At 38.4% G+C, this 11,257-nt stretch overlaps 1 protein-coding gene across 1 annotated transcript; it reads right to left on the minus strand.

Moving 5' to 3' along the window:
- Window positions 1–227: 227 nt before the first annotated feature.
- RESF1 (retroelement silencing factor 1) lies at window positions 228–8,906 on the minus strand (the record flags this gene model as incomplete). Its single annotated transcript, XM_082496938.1, has 3 exons — window positions 228–1,485; window positions 2,706–2,780; window positions 3,509–8,906. The coding sequence occupies 3 exons, from the start codon at window positions 8,904–8,906 to the stop codon at window positions 1,343–1,345; spliced, it is 5,616 nt and encodes a 1,871-aa protein (XP_082353064.1). The 3' UTR covers window positions 228–1,342.
- Window positions 8,907–11,257: the final 2,351 nt, after the last annotated feature.

Genomic DNA, 11,257 nt, shown 5'->3' on the forward strand with positions numbered 1-11,257 from the left:
AAATTCTTGATGTGTTTTCTGAAGTACAAGTACATGGTGTTAAGAGTTCATTAGAAAACGCTTGGACTCAAGTCCAGTTCACACTTGCAACTATGTAACCTTTTCAGAAGGACGATTTGGTACTTATTCTAAAGCTCCTTTTCATCGACAGGAATATCTTCAATGCCAATTTAACTAAACGCTAAAACCACAACTTAATACTTTTAAACCAAAAAAAAGACAAGGCATAGCCTTCAGAAGTTTATTTCAAGTATAAAAATCATTCAGTGAAATATCTACAGAGTTTTTACTTTCAGTATAAATGTTTAAACAGATAGAAAGAATAAAGTCCCAAATTTCTGAAAAAATATGACTCAATTCAAAATTCCGAACAATAATGAAAATGCGCTTAAACAAAAGATATCCAGCAACAAATATAACTCTTATGTCACAGTGAATGTGTAGTCAAGCATTATCTAACACTTTATAGACAAAGAAATTAATTACAGTCTGGCTAAAGTGAGCAACATAGTCCAGACGAGTGAATTCAAACGCCCTGCACTTCAAGAATCACACTTTTCTTTCAAGTGTAAAGAAAGCAGAGAGAGGAAACAAACAAACAAAAAAAAAAAAAAAAAAGAGAAGTCTTCAGTCAGCTATCAGTTTACAGCATTATGTTCAGATGAAGAACTTGAGTTCAATTTGTACAAGTTCCACAAAAAGAAATGTAAGAAAACTGGGTAGCAGCATAAATACTTCATGGTATCCCCTGATCTGTATGTTTGATTTGAGGGTTTTATATTCATATTCCCAGTTTTAAAAAAAATAAAGTTTCTACAAAAATAGAAAGCCTTGTCAGAAGCACATCAGACTAGCATAAGTATATATAAAAAAAAAAAAAAAAGTGTAATGCTCGGGAACCCACTGCAATCCCTTTCCAGTAGGAATATTTTTCTACTGCCAGCAATGCGAAGTACCACCAGTAGAAGTTTTCCAGAATCAGAAAAGAAAACAGACTATGGCAATTTAAATGAGTTTGAGGTTTTTTTGGTCAAGATTCAACTAACTCCTATATCTTAAAAAAAAAAAAACAAACCCAAAAACAAAAAACAAACACCTCAAACATGCCAAAAAGAAACAATACAATGTCATTTTCAGCACCAAAGCATATTTGTGCAATAAATACAGAATAAGTTCTCAATCATTCATAAATGAGGCAAATAGGGGGGGAAATTGCCAATGCGCCCCACCCCCAAGTTTTTTTTAATAATTCAGAAATATGAAGTAAACAAATAAAAAGCATTTTGGTGTTGGCATTTTTTTCCCAGTGATACCGAATAAGACCTATGATACAGGAGTGTTATCAAGGCTTTTGCATCTTTTTTTCCAGATACATTTTCCTGTAGGTTTGAAACATCTCTTTTGAGTCTTTGATTGGAATGCGAAGAGCCTCACCATCTCCATCCAGGATCTGTATAGCTGTATCGAGTGGAATACTGTCCTCAGCTGAAAAACAGACAGAGAAGTAGGTTACAGCAAAAGCCTAAGAGTCTCAAATGATTCCACTCCTTATGCATGTGGTACATAACGCCACCCACTATCAAAAAGGATGCCACAAACTTCCTTCCTAAGGCACCAGGTACCTCAAATTTAAATCAATCTCCAATGCATCTTTAAGCACCAAAGGGTCACTGATGTGTCTTCGTAAGAGAGATTGCTAAAGAATATTAAGAAAGGTGTGAATGAAAAAGTGCATTTGTGAAAGTAAGAGAAGAAACAAGAGGAAGGGCTAAAAGAATGGCAGACACCAAGAGCCATGGACACATTGAACAGCAATAAAAGTTGTGAACACTGCAAAATGTGTTGCTTGTATGAAGACCACAACACAGACAACTTGCCAGCAGAAGACTTGCACTCTGCTAAGAGGAGGATGGCAACAAGGTTGCATGCCAAATGCACCATTTTGCTTCCTGTTAGACCAGAACGAAAACAAGACTATAGCTAGAATGATACCTAAAGCAAAGAAGCAAAGAAACAAAGAGAGCACGGAGCAACTTCGCCCAAGATTTACAAAGGATGAAACAACCAAGACCCTGAGATGAAAGATGCTTCTGTTGTAACTGTTGACTCATAAAGAGTACAAAAGACCATCCAAAAAGTAATTTTCCAATCAAGAGAAACAAGGCAGATGTAGTAGTGGCACCAATTTTCCTCTGTGTGTCATTCCTCTGTCCTGTACAGACTACTGGGACACAGAGGTCTGAGTACTTGTGAGCACAGGTGTATGTGCGGACAGCATCAGCTTACTGTGAAAATGAAATGAAATGAAATAAAACAAACAAACTATTACTTTCTGGTTTTATAGTCTCATACTAGATTCCGTTAAATCGTTTCCTACATTTTAAAGTGGGAAAGAACTAGCTTGGTCTTTACCTACAGTTCAAAACTGTACTTGAATCTTGTTACCAGTGCTCCCTCTGATTCAACTGCACATATGTATGCAGGAAAATTCCAACAATCTCCAACAACATATTCTTATGGCAATAAAAATCTTCACAAATCTTTGAAACTCGTAAGTCTACTCTACAGTACACATTTCAGCAGCAGAGCTAGTAAAAAATAAGTTAAAATACCTTATTAAGATTTGCTACTGTAAAGGAACACTTAAAACCAAGCAAAGAGTATTTAACTTATATTTCAAAATGGATAATCAGAAGTCATTTCACCTGTAGAGATCTCTTCCAGCTTTTTTTGCTTTGCTGTATCACGTTTTAACCAATCTTCTTTTTTACTCTTGACACCTAAAGAGAAAACTTTAAAAATGTTTTTGAGGTTCCTAGATCACAAGTTTTGGTCTCTACTCAGCATCAGTTTTACCACACATACTAGCACATGCAAAAGGAAATTTCTTTCGGGTGTGAAAATGACTACGAGGGCCATTATGTACAACTTAAGATTTGGTTTTATTTAAAATCAAATATAGCATTTGACACAAATATGCTTCAAAACATACCATGTAAAAAAAATGTCGAAAGACTGGGGATAAGGAAGAAGAGGAAAAATGGTAGCTTAAAGCAAATATGGCAATGGTTACAGAGACTGTGTGCAGGATATGTCTGGCTACCACAACCACATTTATACACAATCAAGCGAATGCTGAATAGAAAACAGATCACCTTTGGTAACTGTTTGCTTTCCGCGAACAAGCCAAGCTATCTTCTACAAGTAGATTAGAAAGCCTTCTCATGAAGTTACTTGAAACGACCATGATCTAAACTACTCTAACTTTATTCCGTAAAACTTAAGGAAAAGGAATAAAGCATTAGATTGAAGGAAAATTCAGTCTCGTGCTTTTTTTCAGCTTAACACACGGCTACAGTCTGTCAGAAAGCTAGCTAAGCTATTTCAACCTTCAGAGTCCCACATTTTCACTTCTATAGTTTTGTGTAACATGAATTTAAAAAGGAGTGCATACTTTTTACTTGCAAATTGATTTACTTGCAAATCAATAATCAAGATAGCATCGTACCTGCCACAATGGCTTTCTCTGTCTCCAGGGAATTCTTTGCAGCTGAGCTTTCTTCATCAGGGGTTGGATTTCTGAACAGTATCTCTGGACACAGCTTAAATTCAAGTACTTCCAGTTTGCGTGATTTCTCAACTTCTAAGACAGAAGCATCTCTTTTCGCATCTGGACTGTTTTGTGACACTTTGGGCTTTAGATGCCAGACGGGTCTGACAGGTGACGTCTCCAATTTTGTCAGATATATGCGTTCCTGTGCTGTACGTTTAAATGCAACTCTGTTAAGGTAGTGTTTTTTTGGTTCCTTTTGAAGATGCAATTTTAATCTGTTATTTCTTCTATTTAAGTACAGCAGGTTTTTATCAGGAAACATTTTCTCAGAGCTCTTGTCTTTGTTTTGACCATCCAGACGTCTCTCTTTGTTAGAAAAGTAGTTTTTAGAGATGGTAGAAGATTGAGCTCTTTTTCTCTGTAGTTTAAGCACAGAGCGATCTGCTAATGAACTCTTTGGTTTCCAGCCATTTTCTCCATTCAATTTTTTAGCTTTGTCAGTATTTATCATGCAATTATGTGAAAGCTGCTTGGAATTCTTTGCTTCAGATTGTTTAAGTCTTTCCTCTTCCACCTTTGTTTTCTTAGGGTCTCTCTTCCCAATCATATTTTCCTTCCTCTTTCGTTTGTAGAACTGCTCCTGTGAAGAATGAACTTTCATAGATTTATGCTGAGAATATTTTTGGTTTCTTGACTTTAAGTCTACAGTGCCAAAATTTGGGAACTTTATAGCATCGGCACAATAACCTTTCAGCTTTTTATGTTCTTCTTCTGATGATAACTTGGCTTTCTCTTTGATGTTAGGTCCTACACCTTGCCCAAGTATCTCCTTTTGTTTCCTACAGTTCTGTTCTTCACCCGAGTTCTCTTCACAGGTTTTATTTTTTTGTCCTTGATTGACTTTAGTGTGCTTAATTTCAGCAGTTCCTGACTTTATACATTTGTGAATGTCTGTTTTGGATTTCACGGCTAACCCTGTTTTGGTTTTATCTTTTGAAAAGGACTCCGTTTTGAAAACTCTCCTCTTCTTTTTGGATAACTTTGTTATGTTGTCTGCATCTGTATGACCAGCTTTCTCTGACAGTTCTTCTGAGACTGTCTGATGTTCTTTTGTGTCAGAATGAAATTCTTCGCCAAACAATGGCGTTCCTCTGTCGACTTGTATCTCTTCCTTCCAACTGCTCCTTTCAGATTTATCAACATCCTGGTTTTCAGAGAAATTAAGTGGTCCATTTTTTTCCTGTTGTGTTATAAGTGGTTTGCATTCATTATTCACCTTTGGCCTAGCTTTTTTGTTCATTACAGAGGTGTATTTGCAACTATCTTTTTTATTTTTGCTATCGCTGCTTGAGATTTTTTCAGAAATTGGCAGGTTTTCCATTGCACAGTTGTTCGTCATTACGGCATCAGATTTACTGTTGTTTTCTTGTCTCTCTGCAGGGCTAGTATTTTCAGCTTCTGAGAGCTGATCACCATTTCTCTCTGAACCAGACATTCCAAATTCACAGGGGCACTGTGGCGTTAAACATGCTCCAGATAGCCAGCCCATTAAAGAACAATATTTTTTTTTTTTTTTTCTGGGGTTGGAGGCTTTTTGTGGGTTTTTTTCCTTCTCACATAGGCTCTGACTAGGCTGAATACTGCCTTCAAGGTTCTCCTTCTCAGCTGAAGCCTCTTCTGACCGTTCACTCGCTACTCTCTTGCTGTCACCAGAGGAACACCAGTTGTGTTCAGGCAACAGTTCTTGCATCTGATCAGAGCTTAACACTGCAATTTTTATCTGATCTACTGGGTCCTTCAAACTGGTATTCTTGTCACAAATTTGAGTCTCTTTTTCAGGTTGATTCTCCATCCGCTCAGCCACAGAATCATTTTGAACTCGTTCTTTTGTTAGCATATCGGCACCTTCAATGCCATATGGAAACTCTTTCACTAGTTCAGACAGCTGATTGTTTAGACATTTAATAGGTTCTGCTCCAAAAAGGTTCATCTCTTTTTCTGTGCTACTTTTACTGGACATGTAATTTTCTTTACTGTTGTCTCTTGGAACAGTGAACACATTTGTTTCAGCAGTGACACTGACTGAGAGATCTAGTGAATTTTGAGCTAACTCCTGGTTTATACTAGCAAGAATTTCCAAGTCATTTTCAGGATGCTTGAAAGATGCATTGAATGACATCTTTTGTTCTGAGGCAGAATTTGTTTTAAGAGGATTGCCACTGCTTGCTTTCTCCAATTGACTAGTTGTGATACCATCCAAAATCTTACCTTCTTTACTCATGCAGCTTGATGATTCTTCCAACATCTTTTGCAGCAAGTTGTCTCTTTGGGGAGTGTTACTGCTCAGCTCAGTTTTATCCAATTCAAGCTGTTGCTCCTTTTGCCTTGGGTCAGATGCGTTTCCTTCTGATGAGGTATCATTTAATGCATGTGTCTCAGGGACTGACCTGAATATACTTGCTATTTGTGGATTATAAAATGTATCACCTTCAACAAGAGAACACACACTAGAAATACAAAACATCTGTTCTTCCAACACAGCTGTGGATGTATCTCCTGTCTCTAACACAGCTTGATTGTCTTTATGGTCTCTTACACCTTCTCGAAAGACTTGACTAGAAAAATTTATGCCCAATTTAGGAAGAGAAGGCTTGTTTTGTAATCCAAGCTGCAGATTTTCTCTGGTATCTTGTGCAGATCGACTAACTTTCCTTTGGTTTTCGTCATATGAATCATTTGCGCTCACACTGCTTTTTACTATTCCATTTCCGTCAGCTAATTTGGTCTGTTGCAATTGTGAGTCCACTTTTTGTACCGGAACACAATCACTGGGTGACAACTGAACAGTTTCTATTGTTCCTTTTTCAGTATTTACCACACTCAAACCACTTTTCTCCTCTTCTTGCAAGCTACATGTGCTTCCCGAGTCAATCACTGGATAGGTTTTACCTGCAGATGTTGGACATTTGTCTACCTGCTCACTCTGTGTTCTCTGTTCAGAAAGTACTAAAGGAGAGACAACTGCAACTTGGAGTTCAAAACTTTTTATCAAATTGCAACTCAATGTATCAAGTTTTTGTCCTACAGAAGCACTTGTTACAGGCAAACCTGCTTCATCTGTACTAACCTGAACTTTGTTTTGTTCTCTATTTTTTGTGTTTGGTCTGTAAGGTGAAATCTGACTTGCTGCGGGGCTTTCATTTGACTGGCTATTTTGCACACTTATAGATCCCGATGGATGCTTTCTCCACAAGCCCAGGCATGCAGTTAGCTCTTCCACCGAGTAATTACAATTGCTCTGTTTGAAAGATGTATTTTCAGTACATGGTGGTTTTTTCTGAGCTACATCACTCTGGAATTTAGCTTCACCAGATTCGATTGTTTCTGATACAGGAGAGTTTGTGTGAACCATAAATGCCTGGTCACCTTTCAAACTTTCTACGTTCTTCTCACTAGTGTCTTTTAGCAAGCTTCCACCTGAGACAGATGTATCTAGCAATGGTTTTTCACTACACAGGAGACTAGTTAGTATTTTATCAGCAGTAGCACCAGCTGTCTTCTCTTTCAATATATTTGTGCTGCTCAATACAAACTGAAGAAATGATGAGTTCTTGGTGTTGGCTGGCACATCCTTTGACGCAATTTTGATAGAGCTATCCACTTGATTAAAACTTGAAGCATTGTTCAAGGATGTCACAGTCTTTTGAGAAGAGGCCAAGGCATATGCATCGCTTTGTTCCGAGATGGGAGTGTTCTCAGGATTATTTAATTGAGCTGGGATTTTGCTCTGAGAGGGAATAGGAGCACAGCTTGATGAAGGGCTCCCCTGCTCCACCTGAGGGTTGCTTTGAGTCACTTCTAATCCTCTGTTATCAGCACTGGCTATGTTTTTGTTACTTCTTTCTTCAGGTAAAGAATTAATTATTTGACTCTCTTTCGTCACTGTTTCAGATGGCGAAGGTGGTACATTTTGGCTGGGCACCCATGGAAGACAATTAGCAAGAGTACTTTGATAACTTGGAGGAAGTGGGAGAGTACTTTTGTCATGTCCTGAAGCTGCTAAGAGTTTTCTTCTATGATGATGTATCCTTTCAAGCAGGACACATTTTCTTTTAATAGCAAGCAGCCTTTGAGCTTCCCAAGCTAGTGTGTCCTTTGTAATCGTTCTTCCATTTTCTGCTGCTGAAGAAATCTGAGAATTAACAGGTCCATTCATTAAACTACTAGTCTGGCTTTCTTGAACTGAAGCAGGATCACTCAGTGGCTTTGAAGCAGCCATCGAAGAAAGAGTTTCCATTTCTTGCACAATATCATACAGTTCGTTGGGAATACCAGGGGACGGCACAGACATTTCATTAAAAGGCTGATTTGCTGGCACATTTCTGCTTGAATTACAGGCTTTCCTAACTGATTGACTGACTTCTCCAGATTGCTGTTTCTGACAGTATTGCTGAACACTGTTAAAACCAGAAGCACTTCTTGGATCTGATGGGTGCCTCTGTTGGCTAAGGGTGTATCCATTAGGCACATTTTGAACCGCTTGTGGTATCCCTATTGAAGATTGCGCTGCAGCTCTTGAATCACACTTGGGAGGCAACAAAGATGGCGCAGAACATCCACTAGGAGCTTCTGATCCCACCTGACTTGGTCGATACTGTAGCAGCTGTACGTTTGCTGCAGTATTATGATTCAGTGAGTGTAAAACTTTCAATTGAGCGTTGGGATGATATACCTGGTTTTGGACATGTTGCCCAGATGTACCAAGAGACATAGAATTATTCTGGGAATGAATGTTACTTTGATATAGTATTGTAGTTCTCATAGAATTATGCTGTGGTACTTGCGGCTGCACAGTGTAACTGTTTGTGGTGACATATTGGGGTTCCCAAAGTACATTCCTCACATTATTTCCAGTGTTCATTTGAGAAGACAGGGGAGGTAACTTTCTAAGGGAATAAGTGGAGGCATTAGAGTTTGGCCAAGAAGTCCGAGTGATCTCTGCCCGCAAACGCGATACCTGATTAGGAGGTTTTGGAGCTACTGGTACACAAGATGGTGGATGTCTCTCAACTGAGTATTTTGAGACAAAAAAATCATTACCAGTTACAGATGTTCCTGGTACGGCCTGATCTGAAGTTTTGAACCCTTCAGCATTTACAAGAGGGAAGGCAACAGTGCTAGTTGGCAGATACATCATTTGGTTATTTCCAACATAAGTGCATGAAGTTTTAGAGGAACAGGCATTTGTCTGAGGAAAAGCATGTGCATTAGAGAACTGAGTGTAACATGCTTCTTCACTTTGCAGGTTCTTCTTTGCATCAGCATTCTGGAGTGGTCTTACATTCCAGTCCATCTTTTCTTGATTTCTTTTTCTTCAGCCAAAACCCAAAATGCTAAAAAATAATAAAAATCAAACCTTAATCTTTTGATCAAAACCTATTTCGCTTACCAAGAAGTGATTTGCAATGCATTATGAACAGAACCATTGAACTTAAATTGCTAGGTAGAACAGCAACTCCACTGGTACATCCCACGGACATCGATGTTGTCAATGTCAAGTTGCATAAATTATTTCCCAGAACCCAGTTAAGGTACAAAAAGACAGAGCAGCAACTAACAATTCTGTTGACTGTCTAATGAATAACAAAATTCTCACGTTATTCTGCTAATTCTATTGTCATCCAACTTTTCGATTTTATGATATATTGCTGTATTTACCTTCTCATCCAAAAAAACAATGGAAAAAAACCCGGTATATTTGTATAACATGATACAATAAGCAACGCTTAAGAGCTGAGCGTAAGAAGCACCTACAGAACATAATAAATGTCAGAGTTTTCATATAAGAAGACTGGACTTCAATTATACCTTCAAATACAACAAAAGGAAGGAAAAAAATAATTTGGGTTCAGTAAAGTTCTCTCATAGTAGTGTGGGCCACTTGTTTTTATTTTACCTGCCATTTGCATTTCCCTGACACTGTGGTCCGTTTCCAAGTTTTGAGAAACATGAGTCTGTGATTCTAAGTAACAGCGCATGTAGCTACAAGCAAACCACCCCTAATTCTGTTTGGTAGCATTAACTTACTCAGCATGAAGCATGGAGGTGACATCATCACCTCTGCTATTGCAGTAAGTGCACCTCTAGGAGCTACAAAGTCTCAAATCTCCAGCTCTTCATGTGTTATATTCCAGAATTCACACTGATTACCAACAAGCCCAACTGGGTGAGCAGGTTACTTCCGAATAACCTCTGGGAAGTTGTTAGAGACAACATCTTTGAAATCAAACACTATTTGTCTTCAAAAATGGAAAAATGGAAAAAAACCTACGACAACCTACAAGCATGAATGCTGTTTGCATCTTGGTAGGTTCCTTTCAGCATGGTCAAACCCACCTAGGGCAGAACAAACACCTCACTTTCAAAGACTCAAAAAGAGCTCTATCTTCCTTCACTCTGTCTTTTACTTTCTCTGCTCTCAAAGGACCCAATATCAAAAGAAAACAGGAAAACAAAGTCACATATGAAATTCATAAAAAACATCAACAACACTATTAAGGCAATACTTAGAGTGACGCAGGAAACTTTGATGAGAAAACAGACTTTTGCATCCAAGCTAAAGATTTCAGACTGCTAATGTTACACTGTGTATTTCCTGAAAAATAATCAGGGGATAAAATAATCATGTCATTGTATTACATAACTGCTGAAGAAATTTAAGACATTTATACACTACAGAAACATGATTGAGATATGAAAACAAGACTAAGATGCCAACTAGTTGTAACTGTAACATCCTTGCTAAACAGAGGAGAACCTTTGACTACATGCAAAGCACAACTTAGCCAGGAGTTCTTGTCACTCTCAAGACCACAAAAGTGAGGAGTACCACCTTAGTTCATCATCATGATTAATTAAGAGATTAATTATTGATTAAGAGGTTAATTATTGATTAATTAAGAATTAATTATTGATTAAGAAAACTAAGTTTCAAACTGTGATCACAACCTTAAAATTTTTTATAACTTTAATACAACAAAATATGCTACTTTAAAAAGTGGTATTTTGCAGAAAGCACTTGTCTTAGGAAGAACATTTGAGAAGATCAGTATCAGTACAAGACTCTGAAAGACAAAGAGAAGACTATTCCTCGCACATGCCTGCTTCACTCCTTCACCTGCTGCTTTCTCACCTTGACCACATATCATGGTTTTGGCCTTAGCCGGCAACAAAGAACCACCAGCTGCTCGCTCAACCCCTACAGCTGTGAGAGGAAAATTGGAAGAAAAAGGCAAAACTCATGGGTTGAGGTAAATGCAGTTTAACAGAACAGCAAAGGAAGGAGAAAACCACCACCGCCACAGATAGAGCAACGTACAAATGCAGTTACGGTACCACCACTCACCAACCGGACCCAGGAAGCCCCAGCTGGCTCCAAGGAGTGACTTCCTGCCCCCTCCCCAGCCAGTTCCCCCCTATAGATTCGAATGGCTCCCATGGTATGAAATACCTGTGTCCCCTGCCAGATCTTTAGCGAAATTAACACTATCCCCACCGAAACCAAGACACCACAAGTCTCAGAAACCATCTGTAACTACTACACACGCAACTGACAGTTCTTCACTGATGGCGCACAGAAAGGGAATGGAGAGATACCCACAGTGAACGTGGGAGTAACAGCACAGGCCTTCAACAAATCTATCC

Source organism: Vanellus vanellus (genome assembly GCF_965231255.1).
Source record: "Vanellus vanellus genome assembly, chromosome: 1".
In the NCBI taxonomy this organism is placed as follows: domain Eukaryota; kingdom Metazoa; phylum Chordata; class Aves; order Charadriiformes; family Charadriidae; genus Vanellus; species Vanellus vanellus.